Here is a 19,344-nt window from a genome sequence, read left to right as displayed (position 1 = left end):
AACAATGCACTACAAGTATTAAGTCAAATCTGATTAGTCTGCATTACTCTGTAAGGAGCATAAGGCTGGTTTCTCTAATGTGTATATATATATATATATATATATTCATTCTCTCTGAATAGGAACCTGGGCTGTCATAGGATTGCTAATTTTTTACCAGCTGAGTGGACTGGAGCAATATGAAATGAAGTATTTTGCTGAAGAACATGTGTTACCTGATCCAGGGATCAAAACCAGAATCTTACATCCAGGAGTCTAACATCTTAATGTTGAAGCACATGGCTTAGTTAAGTCAAATATACCTTCATGAAATACCACTGCTTCATTTCTTTGTTTGCTTACTGAATTAATTTCTATTTACAGTGTTGAAAGTTGGTTGGGTAGTGGGTAGATTAATGAAATCAAAATCAATACATTGTGAGCCTTACCTCTTTCCTTTATACAGGCACATTCACAAGATTTGTCCATTTTGGGGACAACAAATTTTTTAATTTGTAATTTCTTCAGTGGCCGAAGATCTGCCATCACTCGTATTAAATGTTCTTTGTTCTTTCCAGAAGATATTTTATAAACTATGAAAAATAAATAAAGTTTTGATATTAATGTATATAGAATGGAATTTTTTTTTTCATAAATGTGATATATTTAAAGAGTTGAACTCTTATTAGTAGAGAGAAAACAATCCCTTTAGTGGGAGTGTTTAAAATCTAAAACCTGCAAGAAAAGAAAATAACTAACAAGATCCAATAGAAACTTGTGAATAATATAGACCATGAAAACTGGCATGGATCTGGTCTTTAACCCTTTAGCATTTAAACCGGCCATATCTGGACAAAAGTATTCTGCCTGTTTTATGTTCAAACTGGCCAGATCTGGTCTCTCACACCAGCCCTACAATATCATTTTAAAAATTAACAGCTACCTCATCAAAATCTCACAGCTACAAGATAAATGCATGATTAGTTCAAAACAATGTGGATGAAAAAACATTAATTTTGGCAGAATAATGCGAACACTAAAGGGTTAAGCCAATGCCAGTTAGTGAAAACAACAGATATGTTTGGACTTTAATAGACCTCCACAGTGAAACATATTCAATTCAGCTGGTAAAACTATAAGTAATCAATCATCATTTAATGTCCGTTTTTCCATGCTGGCATGGGTTGGACGGTTTGACTGAAAATTGGTAAGCTGCACCAGGTTGCAATCTGATTTGACATGCTTAGTATGCAGAACACTCTCAAGATGTATTTGCTCTCAAAGCCAAATTGTTGATATTCATAACCAATGTCGGTACTTTTCCTCTACTGACACACGCACACACAAGTGAGTGGACAAATGAAAGAAGGTGGCCTTCCTAATGCCAACCACTCCAAGAGTGGAGGTGCTTATGGGTGCCAGTTATAAAACACCGGCATGGGCCACAACTACAATTGACAGGTCTTCTCAAGCATGGAATATTGCCAATAGTCTCAGTCACTTGTCACTGTCTCCGTGAAGCCAATATATATATATATATATATATATATATATATATATATATTATAATAAAGTGACAATAAAAGAATGAGACCTCAATATTAGGTTAATAGAGGATATTTATATATGTATAGTTTATGACAACCAGTAATTTGTCATAATAATACTCATAGTACTATTATGACAAATTACTGATTGTCCTAAAGTATGCATACCTACATATATACACACACACACCTCATCAATATCAAACAATGAGAATGAGTGCTCAACACCGCATTGGAAGATAACGATTCTTTATTTGTGTATTAAGGCTACCATTGGTTTCATGTTAAGAAATATTGCAACAGTTCTTCAAGCCGATCACATAGGAAAATTGGTGTTCACCTCAATTTTGCATTAAAACACACAGACACACACACATATATATATTTATATAGCAAGAGGAGGGTAGATACCGAATTTCTCTGAGTAAAATTCCAAGGCCATTATACTAACAGGAAATAAACTTAAAGTATGAATGTTCAAATTCTTGATTCTCCTTATTTTCAATATATATATATATTACTTAATAACAGTTTGAGTGGAGGCGCAATAGCCCAGTGGTTAGGGCAGCGGACTCGTGGTTTCGATTCCCAGACCGGGCGTTGTGAGTGTTTATTGAGCGAAAACACCTAAAGCTCCACGAGGCTCCAGCAGGGATGGTGGTGATCCCTGCTGTACTCTTTCACAACTTTCTCTCACTCTTACTTCCTGTTTCTGTTGTACCTGTATTTCAAAGGGCCGGCCTTGTCACTCTCTGTGTCACGCTGAATATCCCCGAGAACTACGTTAAGGGTACACGTGTATGTGGAGTACTCGGCCACTTGCACGTTAATTTCACGAGCAGGCTGTTCCGTTGATTGGATCAACCGGAACCCTCGTCGTCGAAACCGACGGAGTGCTTCCACACAATAACAGTTTGACTTAATTTGCATGAAGCTGAGTCAAGCTGTTTTTAAATAATGTATGTAACTCCTACTAAATATGTTGAGTGCCACCTTTTTTCATTTGTCCACTCACTTGTGTGTGTGAGTAGAGGAAAAGTAGTCACATTGGTTATGAATATGAACAATTTGTCTTTGAGAACAAATACATCAGGAGAGTGTTCTGCATACTAAACAGAAATTAAATATGAGAGACCTTAACATATTTATATTTAGTATTCTCCCTTTATAAATTTTTTTCCTTTAGCTATGTTGTTCAGCAGGGAGTAATTGATGTGAAATCACATAAATTATCTAATAATGTACATAATGATACTAGTTTTCTCAAATACTACTGTAATGGCTTATCACAGCAAATACTAATACAAAGAAGTCAATATAGTAGAATAATTTTTATGCTACGAGAACGAAATGAAAAGAAATCCAACATTCCAGAATGAATAATGATGTAATAGTTTTATAGTCAAAAATTGAACTTAATAGATACAAAATGAAAGATTTTTATTTACCTTCTACTGCATTGCAGAATAACTTGTGATAATCTTTTGGTACATTATCCCAGCATACTGGACAATTCTGTAGAATAAAGAGCCACAAAAATAATTAGTTTTAATTTAGCGTTTTTCTACACATTTTTTTTTTTCATTCTCTCTCTATTTCCTCATTCCTTTCTGTTGAAGAGCATAGGCTCGAAATGTAAAGGACTTTTCCTTTTTTCCTGAGTGACAAACTAATATGCTTATTTGTTCCTATACCTGTCTTCATCTTTTGTTTTTCTATAAATTTGAACTACTTAATATATGTAGTTGACCATACAGTTGTTTCACTCTTTTGTTACTTGATTCATAGCTGTATTACTTGTATTTGGTGTGGTTGTTTTAGCCTTAAGTAAGCCCTGACTGAGCAAACCTATGATCAAAAGTGTTGCAGCTTTGACCATCCATCCTTTGGAAGAGCACTGGTTATCAAGGACAACATTATCCATTGTGTCTTACCTTTTTATGATGGTAGGATATAATTGATAATATAATTCATTATATATTCATAATGGGTTGAGCAACCATCTAGCTCAGTGATTCTCAACAAACCCCTTCCACCAAATGGCAACTTGCGAATATCATTCAGTAAAAGGAGGTGGGTTGCTGAGTTACTAGAAAACCACAAAACCACATCCCCTATTATTTTAGTTGAACAGAAGCTAATTTAGCAAAGTCATTTATTATCCATTATTTCTCATAGAATCCCATGTACCTCCTTTTAGATATTTGCATTGGACTAGTGTCTCTTGGGTTAACTTTTTATGGAAATTACTAAAGAGGGCAAAGATTTGTATATACTCTTTTACTTGTTACAGTCATTTGACTGTGGCCATGCTGGAGCACTGCCTTTAGTTGAGCAAATCGACCCCAGGACTTATTCTTTGTAAGCCTAGTACTTATTCTATCGGCCTCTTTTGCCAAACAGCTAAGTTACGGGGACGTAAACACACCAGCATCGGTTGTCAAGCGATGTTGGGGGGACAAACACAGACACACAAACACACACACACACATACATGTATATATATATATGCTTTCTTATCTATCTAACTATTTTTATCTAATTTCTCTATCTAATTATTTTAACTAATTTATCCATTTCTCCTCTCGACTATTTAACTAATTTATCCATTTCTCCTCTCGACTATAATACGCCATCTTGAAGCCTGTTCCTTTAATACACTTCCGCCTTGTCCAAAAATTCCTCTTCCGGACAATTTTTACTTAAAGGCAGCCCCAACATTTTGCTCTCTCATTCATTCATCTAGCACCCGAGCGCAGATAAGTTTGAATGCTTATTTATTTTCACTTCTCGATCGATCATACATGCTTTCTTATCTATCTAACTATTTTTATCTAATTTCTCTATCTAATTATTTTAACTAATTTATCCATTTCTCCTCTCGACTATTTAACTAATTTATCCATTTCTCCTCTCGACTATAATACGCCATCGTGTATTCGCGGTGCACCCGCCCTGCCCACCCCCACCACCAATACCGGATATCTCTATATTTTTGCTCCATCTATACCGGATGTCGCTTCTCCCACCACCATTATAGGTGTCTACTCTTCGAACCCCTCTTCAATACGCTATTTCACCATGCATTACCCCTCTCTTGATATCCTACGTTCTTCTTGCCTAGAACCTGTCATCATTTCTCTGAACCACCCCTCCCCACTGATGCTCCCCTATATTTCTGCACCCCCCCCCACATAAAAAGCACCATCCGAACGTGGCCAATGCCAGACCCCTCTGGCACCTGTGCAGGTGGCACGTAAAAAACACCCACTACACTTGCGGAGTGGTTGGCGTTAGGAAGGGCATCCAGCTGTAGAAACACTGCCAGACTAGACTGGAGCCTGGGGCAGTCCCTAGCTCCCCAGACCCCGGTCGAAACCGTCCAACCCGTGCTAGCGCGGAAAACGGACGTTAAACGATGATGATGATGATGATATATATATATATATATATATATATATATATATGTATATATATGTGTGTGTATATAGAATGGGCTTCTTTTCAGTTTCTGTCTACCAAATCCATTCACAAGGCTTTGGTCGGCCTGAGGCTATAATAGAAGACACTTGCCGAGGTGCCACGCAGTGGGACTGAACCTGGAACCATGTGGTTCGTAAGCAAGCTACTTACCACACAGCCACTGCTACGCCTATATAATGAAAATTATATCAGACCATTTAAAATAAATCTTGTACCTGGTTTAACCTTTCAGTGTTTAAGCAGGCCATACCTGGCACAAATATTCTACCTGTTTTATGTTCAAACTAGTTAGGTCTGACCTCTCACATTTACACTACAATGTCGAATAATAAATAATTACATCATCAAAATGTTGAAGCCACAAGATAATGCATGATTAATTCAAAACAACGAATAAAAAACATTACATTTGATGGAGTAATCTGAATGCTAAGGGGTTGACTATTTCACCATGATCCCTTTAAACACACAGAACCACCATAGCATCCATCGACTTTAGAACTCACAATACATCCAGAGAGATGGTACTGCACAGGTAAATAATTGCTGGTACAGAGGCTCATTCTATGGCTTGTAGGCATACTACGTGATATGTATTATACCGTAAATCCTCGAGTATAGTCCGCCCTTGAGTATAATACGCAGGGGATTTTTAGGGGGCTGTTCCTCTGAAAAACCTAAACATTGTGTATAATACTCACCCCTTCTCTAATTTGAGTCAAGGAAGTCTATATAACGTCCTTGGTTTGTAAAAATCTATACGGTAACGTCCTTTATTATTGCCTTCTTTATCTTTGGTATCTGCTTAATTTCATCTTTATTTCTTCTCCATAACCTGACATTGCTTTCGTCAACATCAAATTTTGTTCCGGCGGCCCTATTACCATGCTCTTCAGCATATAATATAACTTCATGTTTAAACATAGCTGAATAAGATCTATGAGGCATTTTATGGGCATGTAATGTATAAAAGGTTTTATTGGAGATTAATGTACAGGTTTAAATCCCCAGTAAAGACCCACAGTAGTTCAAACATTTAATACTGGTATTTAATTAAGTAGCTATTGTTTGCCACGGTAATGATGCAAACTGCCAATACAAACAGCAGGATGAACTATTTAGCACTAATCTATTAAGCATCACAAAATGCATCTGAATAAACATTGCCGGACAGCAAATAGAGACTCGGATATTGCTTAGAAAATATTTTTCATTTTTAATCTCGTATATAGTAAGCACTAGGGATTTTGACCTTTAAATTTTGGGAAAAAAATGCGGATTATACTCGAGGATTTACGGTAGCTATCAATTAATACAAATTTTCTTTATCATCTCCAATATCATCATCATCATTTAGTATATGATGACGATGATGATGATGATAATTTGATATAATTTGAAAAGCATTGAAGCTTACCTTTTTTTTATGATTTTTTGATAAATTGACCACAATAGGTTCTTTGCTTGTTTCAGCACTTACATTTGTGCTGGACGCTGTAGTTACTGGTATTGGCTCGGCATACTCTGTGAGAAAACTGACACTGGTTGTTTTCAATGTGATACTTATTTCAGCAACAGTTTTTCTACGTGGAGAAGTTGCGTTGAAGGTACTATTAGCTGTGTTAATGGTTTGGGTGTCATTTGGTACAATAGCTGATTCACTCTGTTGATTTTCTGTGATAGAGCTGGCTGTTTCTGAAAATTCAAACTAAAGTTTACTATATGTAAGATTTTATTTTGTAAAATGTCTTTGTTTGAGCAAACAAACAAATGGTAAAAAGAGTCTTGAAACTATGAAGAACCTGATCAGTACAGCTCATAGTTATTTGATTTTGAACAGCTTTGGACATGTATTAGATGGAATTATAATTGCTTTTAATTTAGACACAAAATCAGTAGTTTTGAGAGAAGAGAGTTAGTTGATATCATCAATCCCAATACTTGTACTTAATTTATTGACCCTGAAAGGATGAAAGTCGACCTCGGTGGAATTTGAACTCAGAACGTAATGGCAGATGAAATATCGTTAAGCATTTCACCTGGCGTGCTAACGTTTCTGCCAGCTCGGTGCCTTGGATCTCTAGAATAATATTACTTGACAGGTTGTATAGCTTAAAGGTTAATAAATCTTTCTTAGTCAAGCCACTACTTCTCTGCTTTGAGAGGTCATAACTCAGGTACTACAGACATGACTAGAATGTCAGAAGAAATAATTGCAAGATGAATTCTTCAAGCTGATCCAACCAGCAGATGCAAGGGTTGATCAAGAATGAGATGGTTGAATAATATCCACAGTTTTTCAGTTGGTCATGCTTGGGGATCCAGCCAGCAAGTGTAGTGATGGTTACTTCTGATAGAGCTCTATGGAGGAAGTGCCTGTGAGCAACACAACTGCCATGATCCTCCCAGGAACAGTGTGGATGGAGAAAATGGATGGATTTATGAATGGACATCAGAAATTGGTCTCAGTAAGATTTGAACTCAGAACATGGGGATGAAAGAGTGAAACTAAATACTGGAAATACTAAAAAAAATATTCTGTTTAATGTTCTAATAATTCTTCCAATCCTCATTCTCTATGAACTTTTTATATTCTGGAACAATAAGACACAAAAACCTAATGAGAAATATGAAAAACATTATGTACATAGTTTACATTAGTCAGATTGGTGTTCTCATCTTGATTGTTGCTTTCACTATGTTTCGGCTGTTGTACACTCCAGCATATATGAGAGGGTACTGAAAAGTTCCTGGCTTTATGGGTATCTTGAAAGGTCTAGTTGGAGGCCCAACCATCTGAGTTATTTTACAGGGCTGAGAAAAACTGAAGGAACATTGCAATGGGTGTGTGAATCTGAGAGGAGAATATGTTGGATACTAGAAGTGCCCCAGAATGGCCACAGCCTTAGGGCTGAAATGTGTAAAAGAATAAACGGACTGATCATCCAGTATTTTCTTTTACCCAAAGACAAGAACTTTTCAATACCCCTTTGTGGAATTGTACAATATAATCAGTCCAGACCTGACATAAGACATCAATGGGTAAGCCGTAAAAATTCACTGTCACTGCCTACGGGCATAGCATAGCAGATAAAGGTGTTGGTTAATGCAGTGCAGTAACCTAGAGGTTCTAAGTTCAATCCCAGGCAAAGCACTAAGATGAATCACAAGGTACCACCTGAAGAAGGTTGGAGCATACAACAGCCAAAACATAGTGAAAGTAACAACCAAGTTCAGGACATATAGTTTGACTAATGTAAACAGCATACATAATCATCATCATCATTGTTTAACGTCCGTTTTCTGTGCTAGAACGGGTTGGACGGTTCGACTGGGGTCTGGGAAGCCAGGAGGCTGCACCAGGCTTCAGTCTGATCTGGCAGTGTTTCTACAGCTGGATGCCCTTCCTAACACCAACCACTCCGTGAGTGTAGTGGGTGCTTTTTACGTCCACGTTTGAATTGTGCTTTTTACGTGCCACCGGCACAGAAGCCAGTCAAGGCGGCGCTGGCATCGGCCACGTTTGGATGGTGCTTTTTATGTGCCACCAGCACCTAATGTGGATGTATTGTTAGAACACCAGATGCTGTGTTGTTTGCCTTGAGAGGCCCTTTCATATAGATTTGGTGCAAGACAAATACAACATTCCAACAATTGACCTACTTTGTCAAATTTAACCCTTTAGCATTCAGATTATTCTGTCAAATGTAATGTTTATTTATTCACATTGACATGAATTTATCATGCATTATCTTGGAGCTTTGAGATTTCAACGATGTGATTGTTTTTAGAATGACATTGTGGGATAGGTATGAGAGGCCTGATCTGGCCAGTTTGATTATAAAACAAGTACAATATTTGGGTCGGATATGGCTACTTTGAGTACTAAAGGGTTAAAACATTATTGTAATATGTAATGCTGAGACTTTTATTTATTTGTAACTTGTTACAAAACTACGACCAACGATTACAAGGCTACTTAAGTGTTTGCCATTGTATCTGAAGAATTGCAAATCTATGGAAGTTAGCGAAATCTCAGCTTGTTCTCGTGAATACTTGCCAGGAGCCAGAAGTTATTTATTTGCTCCAAATTTATAGAGCCAATTAATTCAATAGCAGCCTGGGAAAAGAGAGAATGACAAAAGAAAAAAAAAACGAGAAGAAAAAGAACAGAGATAGAAGAAAGGAAAAAAGAGGAGTGAAGAAGAAAAAAGAGAGAGAGAGAGAGGGGAAGAAAGGGAGAGAGAAGAAGAAATGATTGTGGAGGTGGTAATAGGATTTGGCAAGAAGAGATGAATGTTTACTGAAAAAGTAAACCATAGTTTGTATTAATGGGGTGCGGGGTAGAGAAAGATTTGAACTATTAACCTCATCTTAGAAATTTTTTAATAGTTTAGTTTCTGCTTGTCATCAGTCAATTATATGTGTGTAGTGTGTGTGTGTGTGTGTGTGTATACATACAAACACACATAAGTGCAGGTATGGCTCTGTGTGTGTATGTGTGTATATGTGTGTGTTTGTGTGTGTATGGGTGCAGGTGCAGCTGTGTATTAAGAAGTTTGCTTCTCAACCACATGATTCTGGGTTCAGTTCCACTGTATGGCACCTTGGGCAAGGGTTTTCTATTATAGCCCTGGGCCTATCAAAGTCTTGTGAGTATATTTGGTAAGAAGCTCATTGCATGTGTGTGTGTGTGTGCTTGTCACCCACCACCACTTGACTACAGGTATTTGTGTGTTAGCATCCCTGTAACTTAGTGGTATGACAACTACTAGAATGTAGCAAACTTCCTAAGAATATATTTTAATAGAGCTGAGTGAAATGTAGATAAGAAAGAACAACACCTGAGGAGATGCAATCAAGTAACAATAAATGATCCACGATTGTTAGTTTTCCAGTTTAGGAACATACCTGCTGCAGCATTCATATGGTTTACGTTTTTAGACTTTAGCTTCAACAACTTTTGTAGTGCAGGAGGTAGTGCAATAGGCTGTCTTTGTTGTGTCATAGAATTTTCATATTCTTCTTGAGAAACTACTGGTAGTTCTTCTTTAGTTCCACATGTTGTTTTCACTCCATACAACGTATGACCAATCACATCTGGAAGATATAAGAAAAAGGAAAATGACAATTAAATGAATCACAGGACAGGTACACTAGAAATTATGGATTATATTAATGTCTTTTCCTGCTTTAGACTATTGGACATAATCAATGGATTTTCATAAAAGAAATAACTGTAGAGTTAGGGCTTAAAAAAACAAAACAACAACAACAACAACAACAACAAATAATAATGATTATAAAACCCTATAATAATAGGTGCATTAGGTATGATTAAAAAACATACAGACAAGTACATAATCAAAAGTGAAGTGAAAGTACATGTTAAAAACATGATTATTGAATAATAATAATAATAATAAATAATAAATAATAATAATAATAATAATAATAATAGTAATAATAAATGCCCTGATGCAGTACCAGGCAGTGGTTCTCGTGGCTTCTGATCTTAACTGATTAGAAGTGTTATCATGTACATTGTTTTGTCTTGGTATAAAAGATGGGCTACAGCAAATATTCTGCTCAATACCACAGATTTGCTTGTCAGTTGTTTGACCTTAACCAGCTGAGCATGTCCCTTAGTGGCTGACAATATGTGCATCTCTGATCATGAGCAGAAGTAGTGGGAGAGCATCATAGCCATGTGTTGAGAAGGATTCTTTGGGGTTTGAATAATTCACCTCAGGGAACATGGGTGTTTCATTCAACATCCTTAAGCAACCCTTATTCAGGGACCTTTTGAGCGGGATGGGTTACTCGACCAGAAGAAAATTCTAACCGGGCCCCACTTGCAAGGTCATGTGCTGTTTATCTTGATATGAGATCACCATGTCACGCACATATGGTTGCGATGCATGTGTACACTGGGCTTCGTATAGTTTACCCCAGTGTCACTTTGATAGCATGCACAGCTCTCTCACTCAATAATATAATAATAATAATAATAATAATAATAAGCACTGCTTGAAACTGCTCAAATACTCTGGAAGGTGCTTGAAAAATAAGAGGTGTTACCTTAGTTCACTGCATGCATATCAACACAAAAAAATATATTAGTTTCAAATGTAGGCACAGAGCCAGCAATTTCGGAGAAGAGAGTAAATTGGTTACATTGACCCCAGAGCTCAACTGATATTTTATCAACCCAATAAAGTTGAAAAGCAAAGTCAGCCTTAGTGGGATTTGAACTCAGAACACAAAGACAGAGGAAATGCCACAAAGCATTTTGTCTGGCACAGTATTGATTCTGCCAGTTCAGCACCTTAAACACACACACAAAAAATATTGGTGGAACATTCCCATCAAAACTTTTCCCATGCTTGAACAGAACAAGCCTGATATAATTATTAGGGATTGAAAAAAAAAGTCATATATTGTGATTGATGTTAACTGCCCTGAAGATGTGAACATCTCTTCTGAAATAAGAAAGAAGAATATTTATAGACTGCTTCTAAATCTACAGCTCATCTACTCTAATTATAAATTCACTAGTAAATAATTTATGCACTCAGTTATCTTAATAAATGTCTGAGTAACTATATGGAAATGCTAGGATTTGGGGACAAAGAGAAAGACCAACTAACACATACTTTACAGATATAATCATCTGTAAGAGGATCAGCAAAAAATGAAAAGCAAAGTTATCCTTAGGAACATATAAATTTAGAATACAGACAACCAAAACAAATGCCTCAAGTTAATTCCACTCTATGCTCTAATGATTCTGTTGATTCTCCATATTGATTGAGCCAATAAGGGGATCTCTGTGGGATTGTTTGACTTACAAAAAATAGCAGCCAAATCTTCTTCAAATCATACCTAGTTAGCATAAAATTCAGACACTTTTGATAAGGTTCAACAGTGCAGGCCTGTATGATATTATTGACTGTGTGGTTAAGGTGGTGGGTTGACAGAAATGTTAGCACACTGAACAAAGTGCTTAGTGGTATTTCGCCTATCGCTACATTCTGAGTTCAAATTCTGGCAAAGTCGACTTTGCCTTTCATCCTTTCAGGGTCGATAAATTAAGTACTACTTGCATACTGGGGTCGATCAAATCGACTGCCCTGCTCTGCCAAAATTTCAGGCCTTGTGCCTATAGTAGAAAGGACTATTGACTGTATGGTTAAAATGTTTGCTTTGCAATCACATGGTTTCAGTTTCAGTCCCACTGTGTGGTATCTTAGGCAAGTGTCTTCTACTATAGTCTTGCAGTGACCAATGTGTTATGAGTGAATTTGATAGAGGGAAACTGCTAGAAGCCCATCATGTGTGTATGTGTGTGCATGCACACATGTGTGAATGCTTATGAATATCCATATTCTGTGCTTATCATGGCTTGAGTGAAATGGGTGACATTATTGACATTCCTTGTTGGCATTAAGATTAGTCACTGTGCTTTTGAAGATCAATGGAATACAGAAATCCCTTACTTGAAAAACAGGTAAGGGTTGGTGACAGGTAAAGCATCCAGCTGTAAAATTATGGTTCAAATGAAATCCAATCTAAACCCATGCCAGCATGGAAAAACAAATGGTAAAACAAAAAAAGGTGTGTGTGTGTGTGTGTTAATACTTGTTTTTATGTTCAGTTATAATTAAAACAATTTTACATTATATACATTTGTAGAGTACAAATTTATTATTCTTATACAAGAATTTTGTTGATAGTGGCTTTGAAGTTTCAGCCAGCTAAACTATGATCATATATATATATATATATGTATGTACATACTGAAAGATACTGACCTCTATCATAATAATCATAGACAACCACTCCTGCTGGAAGACTGCTCAATGCCAACACTTGTTCAATCTCGATTTCAATACATTTTGCAGTTTTATTCATCTTTACAAATAAAGAAACAAAAAAAAAAAAAAGAAGCAAGACATCAGCTGTATTTATCAAAGATAAAAGCAGAAAGAAAGAGGTTTTCCAATGTTCTATGTACAGCATGAAGCTCAGAGCATGATGCAGTCTGGATTGCAAAGCAGTGTACAGGAGAGAATTGAGATACTGCATGAAGAGAAGTGTGTTATGGAATGATAATGGTACACTTGCTCTTATGAAAAAAATGAAAGAGGCATAGAAGTGCTACTATGAGAGGTTGCTAGATGAGGAGAATGGCTGGGAGAAAGAGGGCCCAGCTATTCAAATTGACTGCAGTATGGTAGATAGAGCAATTAAGGTTATGTGAAGTAGAGTTGTAGTGACGTCATTCTTCAGTGTGCGTGCACGGGGTTGGAACCTTCTGGAAAGGCCCAAGGAAGTTTCCTCATGCACATGCACTAAAGACTGGGGAAAAAAATTCTATCGTGTTCCTTGTTAGGTGACTTGAGACATGGCTACTGAAGAGAGAAGACGTGTTTAACGTGTTATCAGTCTATGCTCCAGTCCCAGACGCTTGGGATTTGACCGGCTCTGTTGCTGCTGGAGTTTTTGTGAGGTTTATCTTTACAAATGTTTAACTTCAGTCTTGCTGTACCTACACCAACGTGCCTTCTTTATGTAAATAACGAAATAAAGTGTCATATTTTCTAAGGTTGCTTTCTTGTTCCCGACACCGGTAGTTTTTGGAAACAAAGAAGGAAATTGTGTTGCACCCAAACAGTGCAAAAGACACAACCTGTTCCAGACAGTTCCTTTACAGAGTCAATCTATGGGTACTGTAGTAAAACTATGTGCAACAGAATAAATCTATATATAGTTGAATAAATCTATGTATAATGTGGAGCACATATGTGTATTATAGAAATTCTATGTGTAGTTTTACACTTACCTCATCAAAATATAAATATACATAGTCTTCTGTCATTTCATACTTTTTAACACCGACTTTTTCTGTATGTTTTGGCTGAAAGATCATTAAAACAACACAAATATTAAAGCAGATACAAAACTAGATAAGCAGTAAATATTAATTTATTTTGTTTTGTCTCAAAGGTGAGGAGCTGGCAGAATTGTTAGCATGCTGGGCGAAATGCTTAGCGGTATATCATCTGCTGCTACGTTCTGAGTTAAAATTCCATTGAGGTTGACTTTGTCTGTCATCCTTCCAGGGTCAATGAAATAAGTACCAGTTATGCACTGGGGTTGATGTAATCGACTAGCCCCCTTCTCCCAAAGTTTTCAAGACCTTGTGCCTAGAGTAGAAATAATTAATTTATTTTGTCTCTGCACTTGGACAACAGTTCTAGGGCTGGTGTGTCCATTATAATACATTCAATTGTTTACAATATATTACTGGTACTTATTTTGTGAGGGATGAATGGAAAAGTCTATGTAGATAAGACTTGAACTCGGAACATAAAGGAGTGAGGTGTTTATTCCAACACTCACTCACTTCTGACAACTCATCTTACAATATCTCATAAGCAAATAGATAATACTGGTTTCAAATTTTTGCATAAGGCCAGCAATTTCGGAGGAGGGATCAGTTGATTATATTGATTCCAGTGTTCAACTGCTATTTATTTTCTCGACTTCAGAAGGATGAAAGACAAAGTTGATCTTGGTGGAATTTGAACTCAAAACACGAAGACAGATGAAATGCCACTAAGCGTTTTTCTCAGCGTGCTAATGATTCCACCTGTGCGTTGTCTTAAGCAAATAGATAATAGTGATTTCTGATATTGACACAAGATGATACATTTACAGTCAAGAGGTAAAGACATTTAAATTGTCCCCAATACATCACAGGTACTACTTTCAGTTAACCCATACATACATGTATGCATGTCCTTGTCCAGTTTTATTTCAAGATTTCTTGCCAACAGAGAAAGAGCTGGTTTCTAATCTAGATTTAAGGCTCCTTCATTGGACTTTCAGCATCAGCAACAGGGTATTTTTGTTTGTATGTATGTATGTATGTATGTATGTATGCATGCATGCATGCATGTATATGTGCAGGTTTGTATGTTTTGCTTTATGAATGTATTCTCATGTATATAGCTTCATATCTAGACATGCTCATATATATTTAAATGATAAACTTCTGGAAAATTTGACAAATTTTTATAGTTCCAGTGATGGATTGGATCTGTGGTCTTCGGATTAGTTTTACACCCTTCTGGTTTTGAGAAGCTTAATTTCTCAGGATTGGGTGGTTGTGTGTATGTGTGTGTGTATGTATGTATGACTTTCATCTTTTATCTTACTTCTTTCAATCAGATTGTGGCCATACTAGGGCACAACCTTGAAGTGTTTAGTTGAACAAATCAGCCCCATTTTTTTCTAAGCCTGGTATGTATTTTATTAGTCTTGTTTTGCCAAAGCACTAAGTTACAGGGATGTAAACAAACCAGCACTGGTTGTGAAGTGGCGGTGATGGGGGACAAACACAAAAATGTATACATATATATATTGGGTCATTCCATAAGTAATGAGGTTTTTTCCACCTGCATGAACTAAAGGTCAGAGGGGGATGGGATAAACTACCTGCATCAACTTGCTATAAAAGCAGGTAGTAATTTTACCTTGTCCTTATTCTTAGTGCAAGTTTTGAAGAGTGTAGTTCAATTTTAACAGTTATTTTTCCAAAGCTATAATGGAAGTGACAAAGGAACATATTTGGCATATTTTGCTTTATGAGTTCAAGAATGGTAACAACACAATGGAAAGTATGAGGAATATTAATGTAGTATATGGGGATCAGATAATAAGTGTAAGCCAGTGTCAACAGTGGTTCGGAAATTCTGAGTGGGAAACTAAGCCTAGAAGACAAGCCTCATCCTGGAAGATCTGTAGAGTTCGACAAGGATGTCCTGCAAACGCTGGTGGAACAAAATCCCATTATAAGTGTTGAGGAATTAGCAGAGAAGTTTGGATTTGGTCATTCAACAAGTCATTCAAGCCAGTGCTAGAAGGAAAATGACCATCTTTGGTTTCAAGATGAAAAATATTTTTCCATTAGGATAATGCTCATTCACATACAGCAAGGATGACATTCCAAAAGCTGGAGCGGTTTGAATAGGAAACGATGCCCCACCCACCATATTTGCTGGATGTTGCTCCATCTGATTATCATTTATTCTGTGGTCTTCAAAATTTTTTGGATGGAGAAAACATGAATTCTGTAGACTAGGTCATAACAGCACTGGAGGAGTATTTTTCATCACGGATAAGTGAATTTTGGAAGAGGGGCCTTGCAAGTCTACCAGATATTTGGAAGAGAATTGTAGAAGATGAAGGAGAGTATATTTTAGATTAAAAAAGAACTTTGTTTATCTTAATTTCGAAAAATAAAAGAAATATAAAAAAAAATGCATTATTTATGGGATGACCTAATACATATATGACAGGCTTCTTTCAGTTTTCCCTCAATCAAATCTACACACAAGGATTTGGTTAGCCTGAGACTAAATTAGAAGAAACTTGTTGAGAGTGCCATGCAGTGGAACTGAACCTTGAACCATGTGGTTGGAAAGCAAATTTCTGACTACATGGTCAAGTAAAACTTTGTGGTGCTCCAGCATAGCCACAGTCTAGCACCTGAAGTCAGTGAAAAAGCAAAGATATAATAAAGCGACTCACATCAACAATTTGCTGTGGGATCCAACCTGTTAGCATTTTCACTTCCATTATAACAATATTTGTCTTTTCACTCCTCCCTGTGTAACTATTAGAAATAAACAACAATTTGATAATTAAACATTAAAAAATTAAAGATACAGATAATTGGGAAATATGATGGTGTGGTATTCATGCTGCTTCCAAAAATATTAAGTTCTTCAAATGATGAAACTTGTAATATGTATCAGGAATAAGAGAGTATAAACAATTCCGAAAGTGGAATAAATAGGTTTGTTGTAAGGAAGATAAAAAGTTTAGCTTTTCAAGCAGAACATTCCATTGTAGTTGATGCTTTTTTTAATGGCTAATAAAGTAGTAGTAGCAGTAAAGACAATAATAACAAGAGCACTCAGAGAGCGCAAACCTCCGCCAAGGCAACACCAACATCCTCTCAATGATTAGCTGGAGATGATTTTTAAAATGAGAATACCTGAAATATACTCGACTGCTCTCACAAACGAGAATACTAAAAATGAACCCGATTGCTCTCAAAAATTAAGTATAAAAAACTGGAAAAATAATCCAGAATCCTTGTCTGGTACCAGATTGATCCCAAAATCTAATCAGTCATGGGGCCGAACATCCCTGAAAGTTTCATCTGAATTTACCCAGCGGTTCTTGAGATATCTTGTCCATGGACAAACAAACAAGCAAACATGACTGAAAATAAAACCTCCGCCTTTGCTAAGGCAGAGATAATAATGATTTCAAATGTTTGGTACAAGGTCAGCAATTTCTGAGCACGGATGGGGGAAGTTGATTTCAACTAACATTTAGTTGAGAGCAGTATATATAGGAAATCTATAATAAGGTTCTCTAATAAGGTGGTGAGCTGGCAGAAATGTTAGCACACTTGTCTTTACGTTCTGAGTTCAAATTCTCCCAAGGTCAACTTTGCCTTTCATCCTTTTGGGGTCGATAAATTATATACCAGTTGCATACTGGGGTCGATCTAATAGACTAGCTGCCTCCCCCAAAATTTCAGGCCTTGTGCCTAGAGTAGAAAAGAATTTTCTAAAAGGCAGTGAACTGGCAGAAACATTAGCATGCTGGATGAAATGCTTAGCAGCATTTTGTTCATCATTACATTCTGAGTTCAAATTCCTTCAAGGTCGATTTTGCCTTTCATCCTTTCGGGGCTGATAAATTAAGCACCAGTTGTATACAGGGGTCGATCTAATCAACTGGTCCCCTCCCCTCAAAATTTCTGGCCTTGTGCCTAGATTAGAAAAGAATAATGTTTTCTAATATTGGCACAAGGACATGCTTTTTGTGACAAATTGTAAAGTGGATTTAGTTGTAACCCTAGAAGGATGAAAGCTAAGTTGATTTTGCCAGGATTTGAATTCTGAAATATAGAAGGCCATAATAAATACTGCAAGACATTTTGTCCAACACCCTAATGATATAACTAATCTTAAACTATTGCACGCTGGTTTCACTTAAAAATTCCACGCTGTAATTGTTTTCGTTCCAGCAGACAATCTCAGATCAGGTCAGGTCACTTGCTATGCAAGTACATCTCTGTAATCTTAAAGTGATATTTAAAAAGAAAAACGAAAATCAACAAAATAAGAAATAAGTAAACCAACACTAACCGACTGCAGATTTTCAGCTTCCTTTCAGCACAGTTATTGTAAGTATTTTCCACTGATACACGCAAATGGAAGCTCTGTTCTTGTTTTAGATTAAGAACATTGTATGTCAAGGAAGTCTTAAAATGTATAAGAAAAAAAGATACAGAGAATATTAATATGGTTAGACCAACTTGATTTTGGTGAGGATTTATTTTTTCAAATATTTATGCAAGTATGTATGTAAGCATGTATGTATGTAGCATGTATGTTGTATGTAAATATGTAAGCATGTATGTTGTATGCATGTATGAATATGTATGATGTATGTATGATGTAAGCATGTATGTATGCATGTATAAGATGTATGTAGGTAAGTAAGTAAGTAAGTAGCATGTATAAATATATAATATATATTATATAATGTATGTATGTAAGCAAGTGTGTATGTATCTATGTATGTATGCATGTGTGTATATATGCAAGCATATATATAGAGCATAAAATATTGATACTTCAAATGTTTATATATTTACATTCACTGTTTGGATACGAATAAAGAAAGGTTTACCTGAATGATACCACAACCTCTGCCTTCAGCATCAATCCGAATCTTGTTCTTAAATGGCTTTGAATAAGTGAACAATTCAAACTGGTTTTGGTTAGTGAGTTGAAAGGTCTCTGTTGGGTCATATTCATTGTCAATATAAATGGTTATATCTGCTGGTTCCTGTCGCTCTGACCACATCAGTGCATACTGGGAAATGGCTTGAAATGCTATAACTGAATCCTGAAATATTAAAAGATTTTAGATTGTAGGTAATTCCATTAGAAACAGAAGGATTCTCAACTAAAGTACAGTACTCAGTACATCAAGTGGAGGCTATATTACATTGTCGGGGAAATCAGCAGAGATTGGAATAGCCATGATGATCATTCATTTATATGAATTGAATTGAATCAGTCTTAGTTCACAAGCTGTGGCCATGCTAGGCACCGCCATTTATATATATATATATATATATTTGTAATATAATATGATGACAATTATTCAGTTGCCATGATAAAACTCCGGGTTTCAGATGTCGGGGCGGAAACCTTGCACCAGCATCTCTTCAGGGAAA

At 36.4% G+C, this 19,344-nt stretch overlaps 1 protein-coding gene across 3 annotated transcripts in view; it reads right to left on the bottom strand.

Moving 5' to 3' along the window:
- Positions 1 to 19,344, bottom strand: part of LOC115212738 (murinoglobulin-1) — a 184,609-nt gene that overhangs the window by 2,380 nt on the left and 162,885 nt on the right. The window contains exons 29-37 of one of the 3 annotated variants that reach the window (XM_029781387.2): positions 18,792 to 19,010; positions 18,245 to 18,360; positions 16,608 to 16,692; positions 13,855 to 13,929; positions 12,824 to 12,923; positions 9,921 to 10,109; positions 6,427 to 6,704; positions 2,975 to 3,041; positions 429 to 572 (exon numbers count right to left, since the gene is read on the bottom strand). In XM_029781387.2, coding sequence (XP_029637247.1) covers positions 429 to 572; positions 2,975 to 3,041; positions 6,427 to 6,704; positions 9,921 to 10,109; positions 12,824 to 12,923; positions 13,855 to 13,929; positions 16,608 to 16,692; positions 18,245 to 18,360; positions 18,792 to 19,010 — 1,273 coding nt within the window. Of the gene's footprint in view, positions 1 to 428; positions 573 to 2,974; positions 3,044 to 6,426; positions 6,718 to 9,920; positions 10,110 to 12,823; positions 12,924 to 13,854; positions 13,930 to 16,607; positions 16,693 to 18,244; positions 18,361 to 18,791; positions 19,011 to 19,344 lie in introns of those variants that run through there. The other 2 variants (XM_029781388.2, XM_036504062.1) reach the window with 2 other exon arrangements.

This window comes from Octopus sinensis, linkage group LG6 (genome assembly GCF_006345805.1).
Source record: "Octopus sinensis linkage group LG6, ASM634580v1, whole genome shotgun sequence".
Lineage (NCBI taxonomy): Eukaryota > Metazoa > Mollusca > Cephalopoda > Octopoda > Octopodidae > Octopus > Octopus sinensis.
The sequence above is the reverse complement of the archived record's forward strand: the minus strand, read 5'-3'. Positions and strand labels throughout refer to the sequence as shown.